The following is a 12,351-nucleotide window of genomic DNA, read 5'->3' on the forward strand; positions in this document are numbered from 1 at the left end:
ATTACTGTGCAAGTCAAATTTTTCTTGCAGTTTCTGGAATGTGGGAAAAACCTTGTTGATGAATAAATCCTTTGAGTGCAGCCCTCTGTGGTTCCATTGGAGAAATGAGATATTTGAAAGTGATGGTGTGAACGTTGCGTTATTCATGAGTTAGTATGGAAGCTTCCTTACACCCGAAATGTTTCCTTATCTGTGTCCAGATTTTAATTGTGTGAGAGACTACAGGACTCTTAAGGTCGTGTTTAGGGATAAGGAGAGCTGAATAGATCATAGCCTCTAATGAGGAGGGGTAACAACTTTCACTTTCCATCGCTGTCCAGTCAGCCCCCTTAGTGCACAACCAAAACAACATGGAAGGAACATTACACGACCAACAATACAGACGGAAGCATGGTAACCCCATCCCTCCCTGACCTGTCGGTCTCTGCAGGTCGCCTTTCTTGATTCTTGGGTTCTTTCTGTTCCATATGAAACAGGATAGTAAGGAGTCTAATTTATTAAAGGCTTTATTAATCACAATAGGGATACACTGAAATAATATTCATTCTAACAATGTTTATTCTTCCTGTTAGTAAAGTTGGTAGATTGATCCATTTGTCTGTTATTTTTGGTTTCATCATATAATGTAGAGTTCCTTTAGAGTTGACTGGGAACAGCACACTTTTGGATAAATTCAGTTTGTACCCTGACACTTCTTTGTTTTGCAAAGTCTCCATGATGACTGGGACTGATTTTGCAGGGTAAGAGATATACAGTAGTAAATCATCTGCATATAGCGAGACTTTATGTTCTGCTTTTCCCCTTTGAATCCCCGTATGTTCCTCTGTTGAGCGCCGTAGAAGAGCTAACGGGTTCAATAGCTAATGCAAAAAGCAGAGGTGAGAGAGGACAGTCTTGCCTTGTTGAGCGATTCAGATTGAAATAGTTGGAGTGGACATTGTTTGTTTGTACCGACACTTTTGGTTGGATGTAGTTTAACCAGAGAAATAAATTTAGGGCCAAATCCGAACCTCGACAGGGCCGAGAAGAGATAATCCCACTCCACCCTGTCGAAGGCCTTCTCCGCATCTAAGGAAAGTAAAATTTCAGGGTTTGGATTATGCTTGTCTTGCGTATAGATAATGTTTAGCAGTCTCCTAATATTAAAAAACAGCTGCCTGCCTTTAATAAATCCTGTTTGGTCTTGACTAGGGATGGGTACCGGTATCGTTCTGACATAAACGGTAGTAACCAGACCGAAAAGCAGCGCACATTTCGGTGCTTTATTTCGGTGCTTTATTTTCCTGAGCTGTGATACACTTTAGATTCTAGCCAATTATTTTACGTTTCCGAGGATAGTAGGCGGGGCCAGGTACGTACGTTCTGTTAGAGCAGAGCTACAGATTAAAAATGTCCAAGGCGAAGCGGTCAAAGTCTGGCTGTACTTCACAGCAAAAGATGCAAACTCAGCAGCAACAAGTGCTTTAAGCTGATACTGTGATACTGTCAAAGGAGGTAACACCTCGAATCCGATGAAACACCTGGCGACGCATAGCGTTTTTTTTAAAAGCCGAGAAATGCGCCGTATTTGATAGCTTGCCGCGAGACCTCACACCGAGCACATCTACTGCGGGTGTGGTGCCTGTTATCGGACCCGGAGTTAGCAACATCCCCCAAGAACCCGAAGAGGAGAGTCCTGCCCCCTAGCCCTGCCAGTGTAGCAGAAATGATGAGGATGATGATGCAGCAGCAGCCGTTCTTCTCTGCGTGAGTAGCTTCATGTTGTTCGTGTGTAATTTACGTTGAGTAGGCTAACCACGTTATTACATTAATGCATGTAAGGTGAACTAGCAAACATCATCATAGCTACATGCGGCTGTCTTCTTGTTTGATGGCAGATGCTCCCTTCACCCTGGCCAAAAAGGCTAAAATGACCAAAGAAAAAGTGGGAAACAGTTAAACATGAGAGGTTTTTGGACAAAGTTTGTGTTTTTTCCATTGTTTAAGCACTGCTTCCAGCCAAGAGTGATGCCATATATGCCCCATAGCTGCAGAAAAGGCTAACATTGTTATCTTTTTACAAAAAACAGCTGAACATGAGAGGTTTTTGGACCAATTTTGTGTTCTCCATTCTTTAAGCACCGGCACCGTTTCAAAAGTACCGGTTTGGCACCGGTATCGGATAAAACCTAAACGATACCCATCCCTAGTCTTGAGATATAATTGTTGGTAGAACTGTTTCCAGGCGTCTTGCTAAAATCTTTCCAACTATCTTATTATCTACATTAATTAAACTGATCGGTCTGTATGAAGCCAGGTCTAAAGGGTCTTTTTCTTTTTTATAGATGTGAGACAGTGCAGATGTATTCTGTATGTAAGTAATTTGACACACATACACAAACTTTTTACAGTGGAGCGAGGACGGTTCAAACACGTGTCTGCACAGCCGACACCATGAAGCTCAGACGCACAAACCAACGCAAAGATAACAAACGACCGCAGAGTTCTTCATCTTCCAGCTGCTGCCTTTAGGGGGCGCCACAGAGGATCATCTGCCTCAATCCCAGCAGCCTCCTCTGCATGTCCACCTCCACACGAACCTCCTCTGTCTTCCTGGCTGGCAGCTCCATCTTTAATAAAGAGCTGAGCCGAGCCTCTGGGAATAAATGTATCACTAAGATCTAAAAACATAATTTCCTCAGACTATTGTTAATCATGCTGCATTTAGCTGCACTGATGTGTTACAGTCACATCACAGGAAGTGAAAATCTCACTCTGCAGACCGACCCGCAGACACCATCATCGTCTGCAAGCTCGAAGCAGCGAGAGTTTAGGTCAGCAGAGCGACGTCTCCTCGGCGACTCCATCTGACGACAGAGGTGATCACCTGATTTTTAGCAACTTACAATTCAGATGTTCGGCTGTGACTGGTTTTTCTAACACTCTCAGGCGACTGCTGTGTGATAGGACCCGAACTGCCAATACCAGCGTTGGTATCAGATCGATATTTGGATGTGTAAACCGCGCTCTGAGGGAATCTGCAGCCGTGCTGTCCTGGCAGGAAAACAGACACTTAAAGCTTTCTGCAGACGACCATCAAGCAGCTGTCGGGTCACAGACGCTGAGTAGCGCACAAATAACACAAATACCACAATCTGTCACAGGAAACTCAGAAACGCGGTGTGTGTGGGGTGGTAGCTTTGATGTGGCCTGCAGGCTGCATGTGTGCAAATCTGAGTCCTGACGGCAGACGGTCTGAGGGCAGCGAGGCCCACAGGAGGACGGCCGATGTCATCAGTGGACCGAGAGTCCAAAATACCACAGGAGGAGAAAATGGGGCAAAAACAAAGAAGTGTGGGGGCGGGAGGAGGAGAGAAAAGCAAGCATCCACAGAGCGAGCGAGGAACAGATGACAGAGGATAATGATGCTAATGATGAGGAGCAATCATGACTTCCACAGAGAGCAGAGGCAGCACACGACCATCCGCTCAGGCGTCACTGAGTGTTTGGGTTTCATTATCCCATCGATGGAAGGACGGAGAGCAGAAAGTATTCAGCTCCACAAAACATCTTTTTTAAAAACTAAATTAAGATAATTAAAAATCTCAAAAATTAAGACGAATAAAAAAAGATGAAGTATAATCTTCAGGCTCTTATGAAGCAGCTGCGACACAAACACTCACCCGTCCAGTTTCTGATGCTCAACAGACTCACAAGGAAGAAATCTAAGCAGATTCTTACTCTGGATGGCTGCTAACTTTCTGCTTCTTAATTCAGATCAAACTGAGGTTATTGTACTCGGCCCTGAAAAGCTTAGAAATATGGTATCTAATCAGATTCTTACTCTGGATGGCATTACCTTGGCCTCCAGTAACGCTGTGAGGAACCTTGGAGTCATTTTTGACCAGGACATGTCCTTCAACGCACATATTAAACAAATATGTTAGACTGCTTTCTTCCATTTGCACAACATCTCTAAAATTAGAAATATCCTGTCTCAGAGTGACGCTGAAAAACTAGTTCATGCATTTATTACTTCCAGGCTGGACGACTGTAATTCATTATTATCAGGAAGTCCTAAAAACTCCCTGAAAAGCCTTCAGCTAATCCAAAATGCTGCAGCAAGAGTCCTGACAGGGACTAGAAAGAGAGAGCAGATTTCTCCTGTTTTGGCTTCCTGTTAAATCCAGAATTCAAAATCCTGCTCCTCACATACAAGGTCTTAAATAATCAGGCCCCATCTTATCTTAATGACCTTGTAGTACCATATCACCCTATTAGAGCACTTGGCTCTCGCTCTGCAGGCCTACTTGTTGTTCCTAGAGTATTTAAAAGTAGAATGGGAGGCAGAGCCTTCAGTTTTCAGGCCCCTCTTCTGTGGAACCAGCTTCCAGTTTGGATTCAGGAGACAGACACTATCTCTACTTTCAAGATCAGGCTTCAAACTTTCCTTTTTGCTAAAGCATATAGTTAGGGCTGGACCAGGTGATCCTGAATCCTCCCTTAGTTATGCTGCAATAGATGTAGGCTGCCGGGGATTCCCATGATGCACTGGGTGTTTCTTCTTCACTCACTATGTGTTAACAGACCTCTCTGCACTGAATCATATCTGTTATTAATCTCTGTCTCTCTTCCACAGCATGTCTTTATCCTGTCTTCCTTCTCTCACCCCAACCAATCACAGCAGATGGCCCCGCCCCTCCCTGAACCTGGTTCTGCCTCAGACCTCGAGGTCTTCAGCTCGTTGCCAGTACTCAACCACACAGTCTGAAACTTTTCTCACCACAGCTGAACTGGAGGCTTCATCTAAAGGGGCGGTGCCAGCATGGAGCACGAGCGCGCTCAGAGCTTTTACCTCCACTGACGTAAACTCAACGCAGCACAGATACAAAAATACAGCAAAACAAAGACACACGAACCGAAACTTTTGTAGTATTTAGTTAAAACGACTGCAGCTCTGATTTAAGGTTTAACGCCTGTGTGATTTCAGTGACCTGAGACCTGACGCACCTGTACGCAGAACAGTGACGTTTAACTGCAGTCACGCTGTCGCCGGCATCCTGTCCTCAGCATTCATCTGATCCCCAGTGCTGATTGGCTGCTCAGGTACAGTCAGTTTCATCATCACAACATTAAACACAACACGAGCGTACCGAGGTAGTGGTGCCCGCTTTTTGAAAATTAAGTTCAAAGGTCACGTGTTTAAACGCACCTTAAACATAGAGTTGGATGTCTCGAGGCCAGTCTTCTATAAAGACAGTGTTGCTGTCTCAGATCGACACGTGGTCGACAGCGTCCATGACACGCAACGTAACGTTCGATAATGTGTCATTTCAAAAGCGTCAGCTCTAAGAGCCGTGCTTACAGAGCGCTTTGCAGTGAATCAGAGTCGACTCCCACTGAGCGAGAGCCGCTCCTCACTTAATTCCCTTTGGCTGCTCAGCTCTCACACAGCGGCGCAGCTATGCTCCAATCACTCCATACTGCGGCCAATCACATGCGAGGATATAGGATAATATCATTGTGTGAAAAACAGAGAGGGTGATGGACGAGACAGTCAAGTGGAGCGTGCGTCGGTCCTCTCAGTAAGTGAGACAGTGGACAGCGGTGAGGAGGGCTGTGCGAAAGCAAAAACACGTGGATATGCCTGAGACCCGTAACCGAAGCAGCATCTGGCTGCAGTTTAAAGACGTTTTTGTCTCCGTCTTGACTACAAGTCTACTGATGAGAGCTGGTCTCTGTCCCCAGTTTGTAACCACAGAAGAAGAACGTAGAGGTGAGGAAGAGGACACCTTTATGAAGGGTCCTTTGAAAAGTCTAATATCATGCATCAGCGGTTCAGAAGCAGAACAATCAGGCTTTAACCCGCCATCGATGAGCGCCTCATGCAAAGCGAAACACACGGCGTCTCTGCTGGAAAGGTCAAAGTTCAGGCAGCCGGTGGCGCGTGAAGGAGGCGAGGAAACGTGAAAATTCCTGTGAGCAGAATATGAAATCCTTGTTATTCCTCTGACGCTGCTCCACCAATCAGGATCGGCGGTTGTAACGGCGAGCTGGCTGACGTGTAAATATAAACGCAGACAGGATGTCGGGCTGATCGGATCGTTAGCTGAAAGAAATGTCAGCCTCTGACTTCATGACACACCAGGATGTGTCGTTGTTAGTTTTTGTTAAATTATAATGTACATTTGTAAATAAAGTTTCCTACAAAGCTCAAGTACAGACACAGACTTACTGTTTAAAGTCTTATTTTACTTTGAAAGGAGGCGATCGTCACAGACGGAGTCACGATGAAGGCTCGTCTGCAGTCGGTGAAAACACAGAAACCACAAGAAGATTTTAGCTTATTTTCACCTCCTTTAGTCAAACTGAAGTACTGCACTGCAAACTACTCCATTACAGAGGTCCTGCTGAAAGTACTCAGTGCAGCTCTGCTGCACATAAACAACATGATGTCGTCCTAAAACCATCAAAGTTTTTCCCAAAGTGTCTCATTATTCACTGTTTGAAGATAACTTGGTGATAAATACAGAAGGATGAAGAAAGCACCGTAAACACTGTTGGTTCATGTTGCTCATCGTTCACCTGGCTGCCCTCTGGTGGTGCTTTTGAGCAGTGCACTGTAATACACGACCTGTTGAAGGTTCTGAAAGCCTTTGGTGTTAAAACTGCAACATCCAACACAGAGCAAACACGGTTCCTCTGAACTGGAGACGAGTGTGGTTTCCCTGCAGTTTAGCTTCAGTTAGCCCGGCTGTTCGCTTGTTTCCTTTACGTTTGTATACGTACGATATAACGTTCTAGTTAGCATCACACCATCAAAGGCTACAAACCGTCAAATATAAGTTAGTTTTACTGTTATTTGCTTTCTTTAGGGCGTCACTGGTTACAATCATGTGACTCAGTCAGGTGGAAACTGGTCCTGACCAACCTGATCAAACTGGTCAAGATTCAAACTGAACACGTTCCACTCTGGTTTTTACTCTTCAGTGTTTTTTACTTGTGAGTCACAGTTCAGGGTGACGACCTCTCACAGACGAACATCAAACACCATGATCACGCTGTGACGACGAAACCGACCAGGCAGAACATCAAGTCCAAACCTGAGCAGCTCTCAGCTGTAAAACACTGCAGATTTAACACACACACACACACACACACACACACACACACACACACACACACACACACACACACAGGATAATCACTGGAGCTTTAACACCCATCTCCATGGAGCTGGTTGCCCTGACATCCTGTGTGCTGTCCTGGCAAACATCAGCAAACACAAAGAAAGCAGTCAGAGTGTGTGTGTGTGTGTGTGTGTGTGTGTGCGTGCGTGCGTGCTTTAGCGATCGATGGACAGCAGCAGCTAACCGCCCTGACAGCTTTTCAAACAGCCTGATGATTTAATCTCACACGGGCAGCTGAAAGTGGCGTCTGCAGGGCTGTGCTGGCAGGCCGTCTCTGCGACCGCGGCTTTCTGAAACCTGGAAAGTCAGCATCCATTATGACAGAAGTTTCCACTGCCATTAAAGACGCGCGAGAAGAAAAGAACGATCGCTGCTTCCAGCTGCAAAGACTTAGGTGTGAGTATCAGAGAGCCAGCAGCCGTGTGCCAACCCACCTCTCTGTGGAAGCTCAGGTCCACTCAGACCAAACCTCGTTTTATCTCACGCAGCGTGTCGTAATAATGAGAATAATGTCCTGTCTCAGCGACTGATTTTCCACTTATTCTGAGGTGAAGTAAAAACTCCGGACGTGCTCTGATCAATCTGCTGCAAACTGTCGGGAAGTCGGCGCCGAAAGCAAAACCGCTGACTGGTGCTTCGCTCGTTTCCTGTTTTATAGGCTCCACACTCCAGACTGAAAGTCACAGAAAAACGATCAGCCATGAAGGTTTGACCTTTGACCTAATAACCACCTGCATCGCCACGGAGATAAGCACCATATTCCACAGACGTAACTCTTTGTGAGGAGGTTGCAGAGGTGGTGCCCGCCCTCCCTGCACCGGGGTAATCCTGCTCGATAAGCTCTGTGATGGTAATAAATTCCTGCAGGATTACACAGCGCGCAGGAAAAACTGCAACGTTCAATTCTACACAGTTTTATTTATCTAGCGCCAAATCACAGTCGCCTCAAAGCGCTCTTTATTATAAAGACCCAACAATCAGATGACTGCGTACGAGCAAAGCGCTCACAGACCCAGGCTCAGGGAGGGGCGGGGCCATCTGAGAGAGCGGTGCGTTTCCACAAACAACACAAATGAAGAACGACCAGAGTCAGACTCACCTCCACACCTGTTTGGGGTCTACGAGGAAGCCTGGGTGCTACGTGATTTTTCTGTTTTGGTGCTTCTCAGTGTGAATGTGTGACGGCGAATGACAACAGGCCTCGGTGAGCTGTGATCAGACAGCAAACAGTGTTTTTGAAGAAAGCGCCACTGTGTGAAAGGGGCGTGTTTATAGCGGAAAGTAGCCCTGCCCCAACAGAAGGAGGCGGCGACCCAGCGGCCGTACCTGCACAGAGTGCTCGTGCTGATAAACCGAGAGGCTGCGTCACAGACGTGGGGACTGTTTGCAGATCACATAAACAACTTTCGATCGAAGCTTTTCTGTGATCGTGTTCATGCGTCTAGTCTGGTCCTCAGAGATAACTGGGACCACACCTGCCTCGCTCCCACTGTTCCCAGAATAAGATGCTTCAAACATCCTGCGCCTGCAAAGACTCTTTAAAAATAGAAGAACTTGTAGTTCTCCTGATAAATGTTTAAACGATCATACAAAGTTGTGGTTACATAAATCTTGAAAAGGTTTTTCTGGGTGAAGCGCTTACATCTCAAATTTCTCAGAAACATCTGGTGTAAAATGCTTCGGTTACTTCTTCGTGTCTGGCTCGAGCGTGACCTGTGAGTTTAACAGGAAATGATGCGGCACATAGAAACACAGCAGCGGTTTGTAGCCTCGCTCCACAACGAAGACGGCGATGGTCTGCCCGGAGACCCTCTGCTGTTGAAGCGGGAGCGTCAGAGTTTTCACACAGTCTCCCTTTACCGCCCCGAGCCTCTTCTGCCTCTGGCTCGCCCACGTGGGCGACAGCTTCTTTCTTGGTCGGCGCTCTCTCAGACGTAAAACTGGCTTGACCGTGGAAGCTTCGTGGCAGGTTTGAGTCTCGGTTATTCCTCAATTGTTCCTGAACATCCTAACCAATTTCCTCTCGTCGCGAGGAAGCTGGTTACGATGTGACGGCACATCTGGATAAACTCACGTACAGCTGTTTGAAATGATGATCGTGTCTCTGCAGACACGTTCCCAGCTCCTGTAACCTACAGGTTTGATTCTTAGATCTTCACTGAGTTCCTTGGACTTCGGTCAGTCTGACGAATGCTGCCAAACAAATCCTTTTTGTGCCGTAAAGAGGACCCTTCAGCAGTCATCACTCCCCATAACAGACCTCGTCTGCAGCATCTTCAGCACCACTTATTAAAGCGTCGTAGGGAAATACAAACAGTGTCAAGCTTGTTTTGTGTGTGTGTGTGTGTGTGTGTGTGTGTGTGTGTAATCAGATATCTGACGTTCTCAGGTGTGTGTTGTTGGGAGACGAGTGTACTTCGAGGCTTTGTGTGAAAAACACGCTGCAGCTTGAAACCACTTAACATTTGTCGGCGTGTCTGGACTGAGGAACACTTTCCAAACAAGCAGCATAACTTCACATTAGCAAAAGTCATTTCCTACTCGCAGCTGAACGAGAGCAGAGAGCCATTAGTGGGTTTGTGGAAATCCACCTCAGGCGGCACTTACACTCTGCTTTCTTTTCCATTTTTCACGTCCTCGGTGTCTCCGTCTTTGAAGGCTGACTGAACGCTGTGCTTTCATTACCAGCTTCTAATAATATTTTGGCTCTTATTTCATTTCCGGTTCTCTGAGCATGACTTTGCAGGAAAGTGATTTACACGCAGCGCTTCTCCTGCTTTATCAATAATAAATCCTCCACTTCAGCCGGCCAACTCTGTGGTGGAGACAACGGGGAGAGTCCAGGATCGGGTTTCTCCACGGAGACGGCGAGCAGGACGAACAGACACCTCGCAGGAAATGGCTTTCTCTCACAATCACGTTTTTCCAAACTTTAACTTTTTAATCTGCTATGGTCAGGTCAGCTTCATCACTTATTAATTACAGACTAATTATATATTGATCAGCGAGGTCCTTCTGTTGTGTTCAGGTTTACTTTAGTCCTCACACAGGCAGCGGCGTTTTCCTGTGAGCGCACAATCAGCATCAGCAGGTTTAAAGAGTCTCAGCAGCTATAAATAAATACCAACGTCTCAAACACAACGTCTCTATTCTAACAGTTTACTGCGCCTGCTTTATGCAAACATGCAGAGCGCGCACGTCCCAGAACCAGCAGCAATAACCACAGACACTGAACCCCGAGCTCCTCCCAATGTCCATCTGTGTGTGTTAGACAGCACTTAGGCATAGATGGAAGCTCTGTGAGTGGTGTGTGGGTGGTGCAGCAGAAAGTGCTTTGGCGCTATAAAAGGACGAGCCCATGCATTTGCCAGAACTCCACCTTAATAGCAACAGAAGAAGAAGAAGCGGCTTCGTGGTGTCGCCGCTGTCAGCAGCTCCACATTGGACAGAATTCACTTCCTGAACAAGTAAATCCTTTTTAGAGCTCAATATTTAAAGTTTTTTTTAGGGGCGTGGCCTCTGTGACTGACAGGTGGATGGTGACCCAGGTGCCTGTAGCTGCTAGCTGTCTGCTAGCTTCACCTGAACTGCACTGTGTGTGCGGTGTTGGGGCATTTTTAATGAATCATGTGACCAATAATAGGGCTGCTAGAGCAGGGCGATATGGCCAAAAATATTTATCACGATATACGTTTGAAAATTTGCGATAACGATATAACTGACGCGAGACAAAATACTTTACAACTCCTCAACTTTATTAGTGCAAAACAACATCAATGTATTTCCACTTCAACAAGCAGCTGTTTTTTATCTGCATTAAAGTTATAAAAACATTTAACAGTGCAAATTCCTCGCTGACAGTTTAACCAAAAGGCGTTTCAGTGGAAACTGGCCGACACATCCTCAGCATAACCATGTATAACATCCACAACACTTTAAAAGAGGTTAAACACACACAGTACGGTAACATTATGCTGAAGCACAGTACGTATCACTCCGCGAGGCTCCGCCTGCGATAGCCGTAATGCTCCGACAATCCATCAAGCGGTGCGGCTTCGTAGCTTAGCAAAGTCGTACTGAAACATCTGACAGATTTTCGAGCGCCGTGTACATAAAATCGTTTCCAGGTCAGTAAACACAACCAGAGTTCATACATAAGGCACACGGGATTATAAGGGGCTCTGTCGACTTTCAGAAAAATCAAAGGATTGATTTTAAGTGCGCCGTATTTTCCAAACAACACGGTAATAACGGCGGCCCGCTAGCATGCGCTACCAAAAATAGTGCTTTGTTGTGAATCTGACGGACGAAAGCTAAACCAGTTCCACACCAGTGAAGCTGCAGCATTTTTACAAACCAGTTCAGGTTCATCCGTTTCATTCAACGATCCGCTTTCGCCCTTCTTATTCTCCGTCGCCGCCATGCTTTTTCCACCATGTGTGTATGAAAACAAAGGCACTGCGCATGTGCGTTTTACCCATATTCTATCGCCATGTTTCATTTTCTTGTCGTTGCCCAACATTACACTGATATTACCCTGAACGGTATGATATGGCCCCGCCCTAATGGCTGCTGTTACATATCAGTAACAGCAGGTACCTGAGCCTGTGTGAGGCTCTCATGAAGTCTGTGGATGCAGAACCATAACCAGGTCTGTGAGCGACGGGTCACATCGCCACGTCCATGTTTTTTACATTGGTGTGCTTACAGGTGTGACAGGTGCAGGTGTACTTACAGCTGTGCTGGCTGCAGCCTGCTTGGACTCCTCGGTGAGAAAGGCCAACATCAGCTCCACCCTGTGCTTCTCCTCCTCACTGATGTAGTCTGTGTCTGTGGGGGACACAAACAGGGCTGTTCATGGGCTGATGTGAGGATCTCTGCAGGGAAGGAGAGCTGATTGGATGTGGTGAAAACATCAGGAAACTAAACTCTGCGATGTCGTTAGTTTGTAAACATAGAGGTGACCTGTACAGGTGTGATGCAGATCGTTGAAGACATGAAACTAATATCTCATTTTGCCTGAGCTCGCAGTGTCAAAGGATCCTTCCAAAACTTACAGGATTATGTTGAAGTACTTCCTGTAAGTCTGCGCTGAGGGCGGGACATTACTCTCCATCACCTCAGAAACAACAGCAGCAGCGAGAGCCTGAAGCAGAGAGCCCGGCTGGTAACCACCGCGGTG

The 12,351-nt window shown here is 46.3% G+C and overlaps 1 protein-coding gene across 1 annotated transcript in view; it reads right to left on the minus strand.

Moving 5' to 3' along the window:
* rnf123 (ring finger protein 123) overlaps positions 1 to 12,351 on the minus strand; it is a 110,864-nt gene that overhangs the window by 14,082 nt on the left and 84,431 nt on the right. Inside the window, exon 38 of the mRNA XM_085457837.1 lies at positions 11,905 to 11,999. Within this exon, the coding sequence (XP_085313963.1) occupies positions 11,905 to 11,999 (95 nt within the window). The remainder of the gene's footprint in view (positions 1 to 11,904; positions 12,000 to 12,351) is intronic.

Source organism: Copadichromis virginalis, linkage group LG5 (assembly GCF_057382275.1).
Source record: "Copadichromis virginalis isolate Kocher_CV1m ecotype Utaka linkage group LG5, C_Virginalis_male_GT1.1, whole genome shotgun sequence".
Taxonomy (NCBI): Eukaryota; Metazoa; Chordata; class Actinopteri; order Cichliformes; family Cichlidae; genus Copadichromis; species Copadichromis virginalis.